An 18683-nucleotide genomic window follows, 5' to 3' on the forward strand; every position below is an offset into this window, starting at 1 on the left:
CAATGACAGTACACGTCGATATGACTTTACGGTCGAAATGCTATCACGTATTGGGGACGATGATGGTTATCTCAGACGAATTGCCTTTTCCGACGAAGCGACTTTTTTTGTCAGTGGATTAGTGATTCGCCATAATGTGCGCATTTTGGGTTCACAACCCCCTGGCGAGGTCATGGAGTGCACCAGAGGCAGTCCAAAGGTGAATGTTTGGTGCGCGCTATTGCACGATCGAATTATCGGGCCATTCTTCTTCGGTGAGGCTACCATCACATCTGCAGTGTATCTGGACATGTTGCAACTGTATGCTGTTCCTCAGCTGCTTCAGTATCAACCCGATGTCTTGTTTCAGCAAGACGGTGCACCGCCTCATTGGGGTTTGGACGTTCGTGCCTATCTCGATATGACCTTTCCTGGGCGATGGATTGGTCGTGATGAGCCAACGGATTGGCCTCCACGCTCTCCTGACATAACCCCATTAGACTTCTTTTTATGGGGTTATGTCAAGGACGAGGTCTACCGAACACGTGTACCAGATCTTGAAACCCTGTGGCAACGGATAACCACAGTCGTTGAGTCGATCCCTCCAGTTATGTTGGCTAACGTGTGGACGGAAACTGAATATCGCCTAGATGTGCTACGTGCTACCAAGGGTGCTCATGTGGAAGTTTACTGATGTGTGAAAAAAACTTTGAAAGTTTGTAAACAATTAGACACCAGGTTCATATTTGTATCTTACTTCTAGCCTGAGTTATCAATTTATGTAATCAGGGAAAGACTTTTCGGACACCCTGTAGGTGCAAACAGATCTTCCCTGAAGTCGCCGTCTACATGTTTTCAATTCTTCTGTAAAAAATTCCTGTTAGTGTTTTGCAACTATGTGGTATTAAATTCCATTGCCGAAATCGGTAATATTCACAGCTGTCAGCACCTGCTTCTTCTTGAAGTCTGACGGTATTTCGCTTGTCTCCTACATATTGCACAGTAGGTGGAATAGTTTTCTCATGGCTGGTTCTTCCAAGGCTATCAGTAACTCTGATGAAACGCCGTGTGTTCCCGGGGTGCTGTTTCCGCTTAGGTCTTTCGGTGCTCTGTTAAATTCTTCTCGCAATATTACATCACCCATCTCATCTTCATCTGCGTCCTCATTCAGTTCTATGATACTGCCTTCAGGTTCATCTCCATTGTATAGACCGTCTGTACACTTCTTATATGTTTCATGTACATCTACATGTACATTTATACTCTACAAGCCACACAACGGTGTGTGGCGGAGGGCACTTTACGTGTCACTGTCATTAACTCCCTTTCCTGTTCCAGTCGCGTATGGTTCGCGGGAAGAACGACTGCCGGAAAGCCTCCGTGCGCGCTCGAATCTCTCTAATTTTACATTGCTAAACATCTCCGTAACGCTATCACGCTTACCAAATAACCCTGTGACGAAATGCGCCGCTCTTCTTTGGATCTTCTCTATCTCCTCCGTCAACCAGACTTGGTACGGATCCCACACTGATGAGCAATACTCAAGTATAGGTCGAACGAGTGTTTTGTAAGCCACCGCCTTTGTTGATGGACTACATTTTCTAAGGACTCTCCCAATGAATCTCAACCTGGCACCCGCCTTACCAACAATTAACTTTATATGATCGTTTCCCTTCTTTGCTTAGGACTGGTTTTTCATCTGAGCTCTTGATATTCATATAGCTGCTTCTCTTTTCTCCAAATGTGTCTCTAATTTTCTTGTAGGCGATATCTATCTTTCTGCTAGTGATATATGTGTATCTTTACCCTAGTGATATATTCTAAATTGTTACGTTTGTGCTCTAGCCATTCCTGCTTAGCCATTTTGCACTTCCTGTCAGTCTCCTTTTTTAGACGTTTGTGTTCCCTTTCACCTGCTTCATTTACTGCATTTGTATGTTTTCTCCTTTCATCAATTAAATTAAACATTTCCTGTGTTATCCAAGGATTTCTGCTACGCCCCTGTTTCATCCTCTGTTGCCTTCACAATTTCTGTCTCAAAGATACACATTCGGCTACTGCTGTGTTCCTTTCTCCTGTTATTGTCAATCGTAGCCTAAATCTCCCTCCGAAACTCTCCACAACCGTTTCTTTTCAACTTATCCAGGTCTCATCTCCTTAATTTCCTACTGTTTTGCAATTTCTTCAGTTTTAATCTACAGTTCGTAACCAATAAATTGTGGTCAGAGTCAACATCTGCCCCTTGAAGCATCTTACAATTTAAAATCTGGTTCCGCAATCTCTGCCTTGCTGTTATAAAATCAATGTGAAACATTCCGGTGTCTCCAGGTCTCTTCCGCGTGTACAACATTATTTCGCGGTTCTTAAACCAAGTGACAGCGACGATTAAATTATGCTCTGTGCAAAATTCTATCAGGCGGCTTCGTCTTTCATTAGTCTCGTCCACTCACCTAAAATATTTCCTTCTCTTCCTTTCCCTACTATCGACTTCCAGCCGCCGACCACGATTAAATTTTCATCTCCCTTAATTATCTCAATAATTTATCTCACCATATATTTCTTCAATCTCTTCGTCATCTGCAGAGCTAGTTGGCATATAAATTTGTACTACTGTGGTGGGTGTTGGCTTCGTGTCTTTCTTGCCTTTTATAATCCGTTCGCTATTCTGTTCATAGTGACATATCCACTTTCGTACATTTTTTATTCATTATTAAACCTACTCCTGCATTACCCCTATTTGATTTTGTATTTATAACCCTGTATTCACCCGACCAGAAGTCCTGTTCCTCTCGTCACCGAACTTCACTAATTCCCACTATATCCTGCCCCGTTAAGTGATCTAACATTCCATGCTCCAATCCACAGAACGCCAGTTTTGTTTCTCTCGATGAGTACATATCCTCGAGCAGCCCCTGCCTGGAGATGCGATTGGGGAACTACTTTACCTTTAGAATGTTTAACCTGAGAGAATGCTACCGGCATTTAACCGTACAGCAGAGCTGTTGGCCTGGGGAACAATTACGGCCGTAGTCTGCTCTCGCTTTCAGCCATTTGAGCACCAGCACGGCGAGGCCGTTTCGGTAGACGTTAGGAGGCCAGAACATTCAATCATCCAGACTGTTGCCCCCGCAGATACTGAAAAGGCTGCTGCCCCACTTGAGTAGCGACACATTTGTCTGATCACTCAACAGATAGATCTCCATGCGGCCGCACCTACGGTATGGCTATCTCCATCGCTGAGGCACCCAAGCCACCCTGTCGAGGGCAAGTGTCGGGGTTAATGGAGCTGAGCCTTATGTTTATCTACACTCATGCTCATAAATTAAGGATAATACTGATACATGGTGAAACAACGCTCTGGTGGGCGTTTAGCGGGTTTAAATCACCTTGGGGTATGACCATGCGGTGCATTTGACCTGCGGTCGTCGCACGGTGACGCTGGCAGCAGTCCACATACGCAGAGGTGTGTTGGTGCATGTCAGAGTACGGTGCAGCGAGTAAATGTGCAGACGTTTTCAAACGTGCTAATAGTGACTGTGTGTTGAAAATGGCTCAAAGAACTCATATTGATGACGTTATGAAGGGTAGAATATTAGGGCGACTGGAGGCTGGTCATACACAGCAGGTCACAGCACGGGCCCTCTGTGTGCCACAAAGTGTGATCTCAAGATTACGGCAGCGATTCCAGAAGACAGGAAACGTGTCCAGGCGCTACAGTACGGGACGTCCACAGTGTACAACACCACAAGAAGATCGATATCTCACCATAAGTGCCCGCAGACGGCCACGGAGTACTGCAGGTAGCCTTGCTCGGGACCTAACCGCAGCCACTGGAACAGTTGTCTCCAGACACACAGTCTACAGACGACTGAACAGACATGGTTTATTCGCCCAGAGACCTGCGAGGTGCATTCAACTGACCCCTGGTCACAGGAGAGCCCGTAAAGCCTGGTGCCAACAACACAGTACATGATCATTGGAACAGTGGTCCCAAGTTATGTTCACGGGCGAGTCCAGGTATAGTCTGAACAGTGATTCTCGCCGAGTTTTCATCTGGTGTGCACCAGGAACCAGATACCAACTCCTTCATGTCCTTGAAAGGGACCTGTATGGAGATTGTTGTTTGATGGTGGGTGGGATTATGATTGGTGCACGTCCATCCCTGCATGTCTTTGACAGAGGAACTGTAACAGATCAGGTGTATCGGGACGTCGTTTTGCACCAGTATGTCCGCCTTTTCAGGGATGCAGAGGGTCCCACTTTCCTCCTGATGGATGATAACGCACGGCCCCACCGAGCTGCATCGTGGAGGAGTACCTTGAAACAGAAGATATCAGGAGAATGGAGTGCCCTGCCTGTTCTCCAGACCTAAACCCCATCTGGTATGCTCTCGGTCGACCTATCGCTGCACGTCTTCAAACCCCTACGACACTTCAGGAGCTCCGGCCGGCACTGGTGCAAGAATGGGAGGCTATACCCCAGCAGCTGCTCGACCACCTGATCCAGAGTATGCCAACCCGTTGTGCGGCCTGTGTACGTGTGCATGGTAATATAAATAATATAATAATGTCGTGTGACGAGGGCCTCCCGTCGGGTAGACCGCTCGCCTGGTGCAAGTCTTTCGATTTGACACCACTTCGGCGACTTGCACGTCGATGGGGATGAAATGATGATGATTAGGACAACACAACACCCAGTCGCTGAGCGGAGAAAATCTCCGACCCAGCCAGGAATCGAACCTGGGCCCTTAGGATTGACAGTCTGTCACGCTGACCACTCAGCTACTGGGGACGGACTGCATGGTAATCATATCCCATATTGATGTCGGGGTACAAGTGCAGGAATCAGTGGCGTTTTTTAGCACATGTGTTTCGGGACGGTTTTCTCAACTTATCACCAATACCGTGGACTTACAGATCTGTGTCGTGTCTGTTCCCCATGTGCCTATGCTATTAGCGCCAGTTTTGTGTAGTGCCACGTTGTGTGGCACCACATTCTGCAATTATCCGTATTAGCATGAGTGTAGCAGTCTATAGGGTGTTTCACAGTTCAAGTTACACGCTTCTAGAGGTTGTAGAGGGGAATTAGTAGATCTAGTTTTAGATGGGAACTTATGTCTGGAAACGTCACCCAATGAAGCTACAGACCGACCAAGTTACAAGCACTGGCATCTGTAAATGTGTGTGTATACAGGGTGATTCCGTGATGATGTTACAAATTTTCTAGGACAATGGGAAGGATAAATATATCAATTTGAGGTAAGTGTCCCTGCACTGGAAAGAAACTAGTCGAAAGTTAGAAGCGAAAACCGTTCTGATAGCTCTGACATTGGAATACATGTATTGATGCTGTTGTCGCTAAGAATGTGAGGTAGACAACTTTCAACAGTGGTGGTATGGGCCAAACCAAGAAAACTGCAGTAAACATGGGCTCTAAAATGCATACCTCAAGAGCTATAAGTACTTGTTCAATACGGGAGATGTGTTTCACAGTAGCGAAGACGAACAGGTACCCATAGTTTTTCAGAGTCCATGTTTGCTAGTCATTTTTTCCTTGTTTTGGTTCATACCACCCCTTCTGAAAGTTGCCTACCCTACAATCTTAGCAACAACATTACCCGTTCATGTATTCCAGTCTCAGAGGTAACAGAACAGTTTTCGCTTATAACTTTCGATTCGTTCGTTTCCGGTAAAGGGACCCTTACCTGAAACTGAGACACTTATCGTTATCCATCATCCTAGAAAGTTTGTAAGATTGTCATGGAATCATCCTGTATATAGATACATTTGCGGCGCTGGCGCCTGTAACTTCGACGTTATGTAGCGCTGTTGGATGAGGTTGACGGATATTGGTTCCTACGCAAAACCTAATCTACTAAGTCCCTTTTACAACCTTTAGAAGTATGTAACATAAATTGTGAAACACCCTGTACATATGACACAAATTGTCTAAAAGAAAGGATCGGTTGATATGCCACATACTGAGGCATGAAGGGGTTACCTTGGTAATAGGGGAGGGTGAACAGTAAAGGGAGAGCACGCATGGAGACAGTAAGCAACTTTAAATGGGTGTCGGTTGCAGCAGTTGTGTACATATAAAGGGCCTTGCTCGGTTTACACCAGCGTGGAGACCTGTACCTAACGAATCTCAGGACTGAGACAGCTACAAAAATTTGTTTAACAAAACTCCCTGGCCAGTTGAAATTGAGTGCCAGACTGAAGCTCGAACTCAGGATCTTCGCCTTTCGTGGGCAAGTACTCTGGTAGCTGAGCTACCCAAGCCCATCTCACGACCCGCGCACACTACTTTACTTCCGCCAGTACCTTGGTTTCTATCTTATATACTCCACAGAAGCTCTCCTGTGAAGTTTGCAAGACTAGCACTCCTGGAAGAAAGGACATTGCGTAGACAAGGCTTAGCCACAATCCAGAATGGACTTTTCACTTTGCAGCAGAGTGCAAATTGATACACAACTTCTTGGTAGGTTAATACTGTGAGCCCGACCGAGATGGGAACGCAGGACCTTTGCCTTTTGTGATGAAGATGATGATGATTGGTTTGAGGGGCGCTCAACTGTGCGGTCATCAGCGCTCGCACAAAGTCCAAATTTTTACCAAGTCCCAATTTTCACACAGTCCCAATTTTCACACAGTCCCAATTTTCACACAGTCCCAATTTTCACACAGTCCCAATTTTCACACAGTCCCAATTTTCACACAGTCCCAATTTTCACACAGTCCCAATTCTGGCACAGTCCCAATTCTGACACAGTCCCAATTCTGACACAGTCCCAGTTTTCACACAGTCCCAGTTTTCACACAGTCCCAGTTTACAGTCCCAGTTTCCACACAGTCCCAGTTTCGACACAGTCCCAGTTTTCACACAGTCCCAGTTTTCACACAGTCCCAATTTTCACACAGTCCCAATTTTCACACAGTCCAATTTTTTATCCAATCCAATCAGCCACCAATGATGATGATGGTGATGATGGTGGTGGTGATGATGATGATGATGATGATGATGACAATACGAACACCTAGTCCCAGGGCAGAAAAAATCCCGAACCCGGCCGGGAATCGGAACGTGGACCCCGTGATCCAGAGGCAGCAACGCTCGCCACTAGACCACGAGCTGCGGACATTCTGCCTTTTGTGGACAAGTGCTCTACTGACTGAGCCTCCAGGAGTGCTATACTTGCAAGCTCTGCAGGAGTGCTTCTGGAAACTTTAAAATTTAGGGCACAAGGTACTAGCAGTGAGGACGAGTTGTGCATCGTAGTTGGGTAGCTCAGTCGCTAGAGCATTTGCCTGCGAATGGCGAAGGTCCCGAATTCGAGTCTCGGTCCGGTACACAGTTTTAATCTGCTGGGAAATATCGTATCAGTGCACAGTCTGCTGCAGAGTGAAATTTTCATTCTGGAAACCTGCCTACTGTCTCACAAACTGTTAAACAAGTTTCCAGAATGAAATTTTCACTCTGCAGCGGACTGTGCATCGATACGAAACTTCCTGGCAGATTAAAACTGTGTGCCGTACCGAGACTCGAATTCGGGACCTTTGCCTTTCGCAGACAAATGATCTAGTGACTGAGCTACCCGAGTACGATGCATAACTCGTCCTCACTGCTTTACTTCCGCCAGTACCTTGTGTCCTACAAAATGGTTCAAATGGCTCTGAGCACTATGGGACTCAACTGCTGTAGTCATCAGTCCCCTAGAACTTAGAACTATTTAAACCTAACTATCCTAAGGACATCACACACACCCATGCCCGAGGCAGGATTCGAACCTGCGACCGTAGCAGCAGCGCGGCTCCGGACTGGAGCGCCTAGAACCACACAGCCACTGCGGCCGGCTCTTGTGTCCTATATTTTGAAATTTCGTATCAGTGCACACTCCGCTGCAGAGTGAAAATTTCATTCTGGAAACTTGTTTAACAGTTTGTGTGACAGCGGATAGGTTTCCAGAATGAAATTTTCACTCTTCAGCGGAGTGCGCACTGATACGATATTTCCTGGCAGATTAAAACTGTGTGCTGTATCGAGACTCGAAGTCGGGACCTTTGCTTTTCATAGGCAAAAGCTCTACTGACTGAACTACCCAAGTATGGCTCAGGACCATCCTCACTGCTTTAGTTTCGCCAGTAACTCGTCTTTTACATTTCAACTTCCCAGAAGCTCTCCTGCGACACTTGCAAGACTAGCGCTCCTGGAACGTCAGTCGGTAGAGCAGTTGAGCGCGAAAGGCAAAAGGGGAGTCTCAGTGCCGGCAGCGGAGGAGCTCGGCGCTGGCCCCCGCTTCCCCGCTAGACTGTCCAGATGCTGGCGGCACCCACCTGCCACGCCGCGAGCGCCGGCGTCAGCCGCTGTCGATGGCCTGCACGTCCACCAGCGCCGCGTCGCCGTCGCCGTCGGGCGGGTCGCGCTGCGTGGAGTCGACGGCGGCGTCTCCGGTGGCGGGGGCGGCGGGGGCGGGCGCCGGCGCGGACGCCGCCTTCGCCTCCCTGCTGTGGCGCCACTTCATGCGCCGGTTCTGGAACCACACCTTCACCTGCACCCACAACACGCGCCGCCGTCTCAGCCGAGAGCGGGCTCCGGGCACTGCGCAGCGCACTGGACTCCGTCCGCGCCGTCTCTCCGGGGACGTAACTCGTATCAGAGGTGCTAACAAGGGAACTTCCCCATCGCACCCCCCCTCAGATTTAGTTATAAGTTGGCACATTCGATAGGCCTTGAAAAACTATACACAGATCAATCGAGAAAGCAGGAAGAAATTGTGTGGAACTATGAAAAAATAAGCAAAATATACAAACTGAGTAGACTATGTGGAACATATGCAACATCAAGGACAGTGTAGGGCTAGGAGCATCGTGGTCTCGTGGTTAGCGTGAGCAGCTGCGAAATGAGAGGTCCATGGTTCAAGTCCTCCCTTGGGTAAAAATTTTACTTTCTTTATTTTCGCAAAGTTATGATCTGTCCGTTCGTTCATTGACGTCTCTGTTTATTGTAATAAGTTTAGTGTCTGTGTTTTGCGACCGCACCGCAAAACCGTGTGATTAGTAGACGAAAGGACGTGCCTCTCCAATGAGATCCGAAAACATTTGATCGCAAGGTCATAGGTCAACCGATTTCTCCACAGGAAAACACGTCTGATATATTCCATACGACACTGGTGACGGCATGTCCGTCACATGAGAGGAATATGTTGTCGACCCACCTGACTTGTACACTTGGCGAATGGGTCAAAAGATTCTTCTACCTTGCCCGATTTAGGTTTTCTTGTGGATGTAATAATCACTCCTAAAAAAGTGATGAAAACATAAGCGTATGTCACATAAACTGAAAATAAAATGGTAAAATTTTCACCGGAGGGAAGGCTTGAACCAATGACCTCTATATCCGCAACTGCGCACGCTAACCACGGGGCCACGGCAACCGTGAGCTTATTGGTTCCTTGTTGTTGCTTATCTTGCGCATGGACTACTCAGTTTGTATATTTTGCTTCTTTTTTCACAGTTCCACACAACTTCTTTCTGTTTTCTCGATTGATCTGTGTTCAGTTTTTCAAGGCCTATCCACTGTGCCAACTTATAACTAAATCTGAAGGGGGTGCGATGGGGAGGTTCCCTTGTCAGTACAGGCGCTTCTTGCGTCACAAGAACCACATCAACTGCACTCAGTTGACTGAAGTCGGCCAGAGCAGTTTGCCCAGCGAGACGTGACACCAGCTTGCTTTACAAATGTGTTGTTTGTTCGTCCACCTTTATACACTACTGCCCATTAAAATTGCTACATCAAGAAGAAATGCAGATGATAAATGGGTATTCACTGGACAAATATATTATACTAGAACTGACATGTGATTACATTTGAGCCGTGTCACGGCTCAGCTCATTTGATTTACCTGCGAGATTATTTCACTTGTTTTCGCCGCAGCGATGGCGTGATCGCTGAGCGCTGTGGGCGCTGGTGCGCGAAGCAACAGTTTTGGGAGGACGGCTCGGAGGGTATATGGCGACAGGACGGAAGCGGCGGGCAGTCAACTGGTGCCTGCCGAGTAAGGACTGCGACGAGTGTGGCTGTTTGCGAGCATGTGGGGAGGATGGAATGCTCGCTCGCTTAGCGTGGTTCTCCATGACCAGCTGTTGTTTGTTGGGCCTAGCACTCGAGTGTAACAGGAAACTGCATTGGTGTGGTGCTCGTCATCTGGCTAAGGCCGAAATTTTCTTGTACTTTTATTATATTTATGATCATTACTTATTATGTGGTTGGTACTTGTAGCCATCAGTTTGTGATTTGAAATACTTCAGAGAATATCATCATGTGCCAGGTGTCTACTGTGAATAATTCTTAATTTGTTTCATAGTGTATGGCACGATGTCCACTATCATCGATCATTTTATGAAAGTTCTGTCCAAATTATTATTACATTAGACTTTGTTAAAATTGGTGCGTTTAAATTGCAAATCTCTTAATTCTACTAATATTGCTTGGAATAAACGCATCCATTTCTTGATATTTGTGTATTCAGTTGTGTTTCTCATCGAGACTGACTGAACTGATTTTGGAACACGTGGGGAGAGTATTTAAATGAAAATTTGGTAGATAACACAACCGTCGTGAAATTGAAAATTTGACGGTGTTTACTCATGTCACCAATCGTTAATGTTATTTCTGTCTTGTAGCTTACTTAACTGATATAAAATAATTTAGGAATTTTGTGTATTTGTCACGAAAGGTGAACTGATGTCACGTGAGAGAAAAATAAGTGACATTTGTGTAGGGTTTACGTAAGCTTAAGTGAAATCAGGAGGTAAAAAAAAAAAACTGATTATCATTGCCACATTTTTTTTAAGCAGGCAGTAGGGAATTTGTTCCACTTTTGCCAAATTGGATTTTTTTAAGGTTAGATTGACATGTAGTACAAATCACATGTTCAATATTTCACTGGTGTAATTGTTAATATTTGTACATGTTGCACTATTGTACGACATAATATACCCTTCACTAACAGTACCTTTATGTAATCTTTCAGAGTGGGGCTGCATGTTCTTCTAGAGAATGTTTAAAAAAATAATTGATAAAATTTCCTTTTAAACTGTTAATTGTATTAACTTGGATGTAAACCAATTATTGTTAAATAATAAATTTGTGTCAACAAGGCTTGGACCAAATAAATGTGCCTACACATTCCCCATCCTGGCTCTGCTACCGTCTGTACATCACAACATTTTCAAGCAATTTGGGTGCATACATCCTGAGAAATCAGTACCCACAACAACCACCTCTGGCCGTAATAACGGCCTTGATGCGCCTGGGCATTGAGTCAGACAGAGTTTGGATGGCGTGTACAGGTGCAGCTGCCCATGCAGCTTCAACACGATACCACAGTTCATCAAGAATAGTGACTGGCGTATTGTGACGAGCCAGTTTCTCGGTCACCACTGACCAGACCTTTTCAGTTCGTGAGAGATCTGGAGAATGTGCTGGCCAGGGCAGCAGTCGAACATTTTCTGTATCCAGAAAGGCCCATACAGGACCTGCAACATGCGGTCGTGCATTATCATGCTGAAATGTAGGTTTTCGCAGGCATCGAAAGAAGGGTAGAGCCACGAGTCGTAAATCATCTGAAATGTAATGTCCACTGTTCAAAGTGGCGTAAATGCGAACAAGAGGTGACCGAGACGTGTAACCAATGGCACCCCATACCATCACGCCGGGTGATACGCCAGTATAGCGATGACGAATACACGCTTCCAATGTGCGTTCACCGCGATGTCGCCAAACACGGGTGCGACCATCATGATGCTGTAAACAGAACCTGGATTCATCCGAAAAAATGACGTTTTGCCATTCGTGCACCCAGGTTCGTCGTTGAGTACACCATCGCAGGCGCTCCTGTCTGTGATGCAGCGTCAAGGGTAACCTCAGTCACGGTCTTCGAGCTGGTAGTCCATGCTGCTGCAAACGTCGTCGAAGTGTTCGAGCAGATGATTATTGTCTTGCAAATGTCCCCATCTGTTGACTCAGGGATCGAGACGTGGCTGCACGATCCGTTACAGCCATGCGGATAAGATGCCTGTCATCTCGACTGCTAGTGATACGAGGCCGTTGGGATCCATCACGGCGTTCCGTATTACCCTCCTGAAGCCATCGATTCCATATTATGCTAGCAATCATTGGATCTCGACCAACGCGAGCAGCAATGTCGCGATACGATAAACCGCAATCGCGATAGGCTACAATCCGACCTTTATCAAAGTCGGAAACGTGATGGTACGCAATTCTCCTCCTTTCACGAGGCATCACAACAACGTTTCACCAGGCAACGCCGGTCAACTGCTGTTCGTGTATGAGAAATCGGTTGGAAACTGTCCTCATGTCAGCACGTTGTAGGTGTCGCCACCGGCGCCAACCTTGTGTGAATGCTCTGAAAAGCTAATCATTTGCATGTCACAGCATCTTCTTCCTGTCGGTTAAATTTCGTGTCTCTAGCACGTCGTCTTCGTGGTGTAGCAATTTTAATGTCCAGTAGTGTACAAGATGGTTCAGTGACCTCGGCTGTTCAGTGTAACTGTCAAATCAAAACACCTTCAGCCGTCTAAATTTCCACTTTTATTTTACTGCTGCAACCAGATTCACAGTAACATTATGCAATCTTCACGCCCCCTGACCGACATGTAGGAAGAATACCACCTCTTATACAGTCAAAATAGGGGCGAACATTCAGTTACTTTGTAACATAGAAAATGCAGGATGCATGACACCTGCTACCGATGTATAATTTTTTTAACTGTATGTAAAAGTTTTAATTTAAATGCTTTCTTTTTAATAAGTAAGGACATTGCTTCACTGTATGTGTACATTTAGGTAGAAGTCTGTTGACGTTTTATTGTATTTATCTGTGTTTTACTGTGAAACTTATAAGCTCTGGGAAAAAGCCAGAGGAAATGTTATTTGCATTGAGTAGCAACCTAGCAACGATAATAGCAGTGATTGTGCGTTGTAAGATCTTTGGGTAAGGGGTTGTTGCACAGAGCGCGCGGAGAGAGCGGGAGACGATTTCCAGCGCTTGTAGTGTGCGGAAGTGTGGTGTTAACGCTCTCGTAGTAGAGAGTACCATTTCGGCGGCATCGTGTACGCGCGCCAGCCAGATGGCTAGTAGCAGGAGGAAGGACAGTGGACGGGCGGAAGAGGCTGTATTAATTACGATTGCCCATTCCTGTAATTAGCTGTGGCCCCACAAGATGGTACCGTTTTCAACAACAGCAGCAGTTCCAGCAACACAGATTCGTCGTCGTCTCCGAGTTTCGTCGCACGCACAGCACTAAAGTCAGACTGTTCATTGGTAGAGAGTATTAACGGCTAACCCAGCAGCACAACGGAATGTGATTTGATTAATGAACTTTATTCAAATAATAATCAGTTAAATTCAGGGCGATTGTGTCCTCATTGCCCCCAGACATTGTTACCAAGCAGGGTCCTTGTTCTCTTTGTTAAAAGAAAAGAAAAAATTCCTTGACGTCTATATTTATGTGCTGCTCCATGACTCTGCTGTCAATATCTTTATTCTTGGCTTGTGTGTAACTTCTGTGTTTTTCTTACAGTAAATGTGTTGTTTTTCCGTATCCAGGGTGTAATTACAAAGCTAATAAAATGTTTTCTTGCCTTTAAATAATATTTTTCATCAGGTTATGGGCCCAGTACACGTGTAAAGGCAAACAACATAGTTTAATTAAAACAATATTTGAAATGAGCGTATGTCTGTAAAGAAACATGACTGCTAGCGGCGATTATAAGGTCAGTATTGATAAGCTTGAAGGACCTGACGACTGGGCCAAATGGAAATGGCATATTTCTATGGTGCTACGTTCATATGGACTAGAAGATATTATTAAAGGTACACGTGAACGTGTAGAGTTGCCACAAGATGCGACAAGTGAACAAAAAGAAGCGTATGTGGAATGGCTCAAGGACGACGCAAATGCAGCAAGTCTTATAGCAAGTGCGCTAAGTAAACCTGTTGCAGAACTCGTCTTAACGTGCAAGAATGCTAAAGAAATCTGGGACAAATTACGCGCCCGTTTTCCCACTTTAAGCCACCCAGCCAATCGCGCAGGTCTCTTGCAGGCGCCTGCCAATAACGGTTTAGTTAGGTCCCCTCTACTGCTCCTAAGGCAGGGATGTAACTAAGTGCGTATTTGGTATCAACATTGTTCAGCTGAAAGCTAAAAGTAACTGCTCTGCCAAATAAGGCTTGCAACATTATTGTTACACTTCATTTAGCCCCGCCCCTCGGTCTCCCCGGAGTAGGGATTGCTGGGTCAACAGTTTTTGGCGTTTTCTCTCTAACCACTGTGAGCCTGCTGACGTTGCTGTTCTCACGGCTGGTACCAAGCTGGCTTTATACGCTACTACGTGCCTGTTGGTTACAAAGTTCTACGGTGGCATCCTACCACATCGTCTAGACGACATATGAAGTTACATGTTAATTCCTTGAAGAGTGACTAACGCCCTGGGACCGGGTCTGTGGGCGTCTGCATTTTCGCAAGGCTCTCCCCTTACGGTTTACTTCATGTAACAATATCTCTCCTAGTTTCGTCTGCCCTCAGCATCGTCTCTGCTTCCGCGTCTTGGAACGCCTGTCGTCCTTCCTCACAGCTTCATAACACTACAGTAGCAAGGAATAATCAATATACAGGGTGTTTCAAAAAGAATACCACAACTTTAGGAATTTAAAACTCTGAAACGACAAAAGGCAGAGGTAAGCACTATCTGTCGGCGAATTAAGGGAGCTATAAAGTTTCATTTAGTTGTACATTTGTTCGCTTGAGGCGCTGTTGACTAGGCGTCAGCGTCAGTTAATGCTAAGATGGCGACCGCTCAACAGAAAGCTTTTTGTGTTATTGAGTACGGCAGAAGTGAATCGACGACAGTTGTTCAGCGTGCATTTCGAACGAAGTATGGTGTTAAACCTCCTGATAGGTGGTGTATTAAACGTTGGTATAAACAGTTTACAGAGAATGGGTGTTTGTGCAAAGGGAAAAGTTCTGGACGGCCGAGAACGAGTGATGAAAATGTAGCACGCATCCAGCAAGCATTTGTTCGCAGCCCAGGAAAATCGACTCGCAGAGCTAGCAGAGAGCTGCAAATTCCACAATCAACTGTATGGAGAGTCCTACGAAAAAGGTTAGTTATGAAACCTGAACGTCAACTACCCGAGGTGATGGATCGGCCGCCAGGCAGCCCGTGACAGAGCACTTCATCACTGGCCTCCAAGAAGCCCTGATCTTACCCCCTGCGATTTTTTCTTATGGTGGTATGTTAAGGATATGGTGTTTTGGCCACCTCTCCCAGCCACCATTGATGATTTGAAACGAGAAACAACAGCAGCCATCCAAAGTGTTACGCCTGATATGCTACAGAGAGTGTGGAACGAGTTGGAGTATCGGGTTGATATTGCTCGAGTGTCTGGAGGGGGCCAAATTGAACATCTCTGAATTTGTTTTTGAGTGAAAAAAACCTTTTTAAATACTCTTTGTAATGATGTATAACAGAAGGTTATATTATGTTTCTTTCATTAAATACACATTTTTAAAGTTGTGGTATTCTTTTTGAATCACCCTGTATTACAGTTGGACCCCAGACTGGAAAACAGTGGCATTGTCAGATGCATCCCGATTTCGGTTGGTAAGACCTCATGATAGAATTCGAGAGTGGCGCAGGCCTCACGAAGCCATGGACTCAAAATGTCAACAAGACACTGTGCAAGCTGGTGTAGGTTCTGTAATAGTGCAGGTTGTGTTTACATGGAATGAACTGAGTCCTGTGATCCAACTGAGCCGATCGTTGACTGGAAATGTTTATGTTCGTCCACTTGGAGGCCATTAACAGTCATTCACGGACTTCATGTTCCCAAACAATGATGGAATTTTTGTGGATAACAATGTGCCATGTCGCCAGGCCACAATTGTTCGCAGTTGGTTTGAGGAACATACTGGATAATTCGAGTGAATGAACTGGCCAACCATCAGACATTTATGGGAAGTAATTCGGAGGTCGTTCGTGAATAAAAACACTTTCGCAATAAGTACCGACAGCTATAGGGGCAGCATGGCCCAGTATTTCTGCAGGGGCTGCCGGCATCGTGTTGAGTCCATGCCACGTCGAATTACTGCACTACACCGGGTAAAAGGAGACCCAACACGTCACTAGCAGGTATGCCATGACTTTTGACACCTCAGTGTATTGCTACTTCAGCAGCACAATGCTTAGCTGCACGCTCCTGCCAACACCTCTCAGCATGTACTGTTCGGCAGCGACGTTGTGCATGCAACCGTGTCGTGTATTAGAGCATTGGAGTGGGAGGCACATATCAGAACTAGGACTACCCGAACGGTCAGACACGCCAGGGCAAGGGAAGTCATTGCATATCAACAGTTTACTTTTCATCATCACTCATCACAACCTAACGATATGCAGGCACAACCGCAGGTAACAGCTGGTTTCAAACAGTTTGTTAAGGCCCTTGTGGTATGCTAAAAGTTAGCATACACAGAAGTCCTGAAACAGCATGTATAGCCAAAAGACATGGATAATCTAAAATACATATGTTGTAACTGGAAACTGCTGTTTACTGTTCTTACAAGAGACACTACACGTCACATCTGAAAGCTTTCTGTGTTACTTATGAAGAGCTCGCCAGAAACTAATAGTAACTTACGAAATTACACTTCAGACACATTGCATTTCGTACAGCTCACTTTAAGTACTTTTTCTGTTTTTCATTCAGGTTTTTCCTCACAAGATTTCTCATTTTGCCGAGGTTGAAAACACTGGTAGAGTCAAACGGATTTTTTGCTACCATCTGCAATACCTTCATGATAAAATAATATTCTACTCTAAACGAAAACATTTGTCCTAATTATGACTGAACGATTCAGGCTTCGTTTTTAGTCTTTGGGAAATCAATGAAGTATGCACAGATAATGGGGAACGTGGCCCCTTCTGCAAGCCTGACATGGCGAGAACACAGCCAATTGTCAGCGGTTGGCTGCCACACTGCACACTGGCAGTGGCTGGTACCTGTTTGCATTTCTATTAGACTGTACTGTGGTCTAAAGAGCTGTACGAGGCATTAGTGTTCTGTACCACGCTATAGTCAGCTTGCCAGTGCTGTACAGCGCTGTAGTGTGTTGCAACACACTCTACAGATCTGACATGAGCTTTACTGCGGTTGCTGTACCATGCTGTACCGTGCTGTAGGGAGCTCTATCATGCTGTAGTGAGCTGTAATGTGGTTTAGTGAGTTGCACTGTGGTGTAGTGAGCTGTAGCATGCTGCAGTGACCTGTGCTCTGCTGCAGTGAACTGTAGTGGGCTGTTGTTGGCTGTGGTGTGCTGTACCATGCTGCACTGTGCAATAGTGAGCATTACTGTAGTGCACTGTACTGTGTTACAGTGAGCTGCAGCGTGCTGTATCGTGCTGCACTATGCTGCAGTGAACTGTAGTGTGTTGTGGTAAACTGTAACGTGCTGTGGTGAACCGTAGCGTGCTGTGGCGAACCGTAGCGTGCTGTGGTGAACTGTAGCGTGCTGTGGTGAACCGTAGCGTGCTGTAGCGAACCGTAGCGTGCTGTGGTGAACCGTAGCGTGCTGTGGTGAACCGTAGCGTGCTGTGGTGAACCGTAGTGTGCTGTGGTGAGCCGTAGCGTGCTGTGGTGAACTTTAGCGTGCTGTAGTGAACCGTAGCGTGTTGTAGTGAACTGTAGCGTGTTGTAGTGAACCGTAGCGTGCTGTAGTGAACTGTAGCGTACTGTGGTGAACCGTAGCTTGCTGTGGTGAACTGTAGTGTGCTGTAGCGAACCGTAGCGTGCTGTGGTGAACCGTAGCGTGCTGTGGTGAACCGTAGCGTGCTGTGGTGAACCGTAGCGTGCTGTAGCGAGCCGTAGCGTGCTGTGGTGAACCGTAGCGTGCTGTGGTGAGCCGTAGCGTGCTGTGGTGAACTTTAGCGTGCTGTGGTGAACCGTAGCGTGCTGTAGCGAACCGTAGCGTGCTGTAGTGAACCGTAGCGTGCTGTAGTGAACCGTAGCGTGCTGTAGTGAACTGTAGTGTGCTGTAGTGAACTGTAGCATGCTGTAGTGAACCGCAGCATGCTGTAGTGAACTATAGCGTGCTGTAGTGTACTGTAGCGTGCTGTACCATATTGTGCTTTGGAGTGTGCTTGTTGTAGTGAATTGTACCGTGCCTTACCTGCGCATCGGTGAGGCCGAGCGTGGCGGCGAGCTGCCGCCGGTCCGGCTTGGTGATGTACTTCTGCAGCTGGAAGCGCTTCTCCAGGCCCTTGCGCTGCAGGTTGGAGAAGACAGCGCGCGACCACGACCGCTTGCGCTTGCCGCCCCCGGCCGCGCCACCGCCGCCTGCCGTCCCCGCACCGCCCCCGCCGCCGCCGCCCCCGCCTACCGCCCCCGCGTGCACGTGCAGGGCGCCGGAGACTGCGGGCGGCGAGCCGTGGCCCTCGGACAGCTGCAGGACTACCGGCACACCACACTGTCACACTCCAAACCCACACTAACACTCGACCAGCCATTTCAACGATTATTTCTGATACATACAACTGGAACATCAAATAATAAGATTCTATAAGAACTATGCATAATTATTTCGCAATTAGCTAAACATAATTATCATGCTGTCATAACTAAGAAC

At 46.5% G+C, this 18683-nt stretch overlaps 1 protein-coding gene across 1 annotated transcript in view; it reads right to left on the reverse strand.

Moving 5' to 3' along the window:
- Positions 1–8335: 8335 nt before the first annotated feature.
- LOC126106114 (homeobox protein H2.0-like) overlaps positions 8336–18683 on the reverse strand; it is a 107137-nt gene continuing 96789 nt past the window's right edge. The window contains exons 2-4 of the mRNA XM_049912360.1: positions 18438–18508; positions 18228–18389; positions 8336–8527 (exon numbers count right to left, since the gene is read on the reverse strand). Of these exons, the coding sequence (XP_049768317.1) occupies positions 8336–8527; positions 18228–18389; positions 18438–18508 (425 nt within the window). The remainder of the gene's footprint in view (positions 8528–18227; positions 18390–18437; positions 18509–18683) is intronic.

The sequence above is a fragment of the Schistocerca cancellata genome, chromosome 10 (genome assembly GCF_023864275.1).
Source record: "Schistocerca cancellata isolate TAMUIC-IGC-003103 chromosome 10, iqSchCanc2.1, whole genome shotgun sequence".
NCBI classification, from domain to species: Eukaryota; Metazoa; Arthropoda; class Insecta; order Orthoptera; family Acrididae; genus Schistocerca; species Schistocerca cancellata.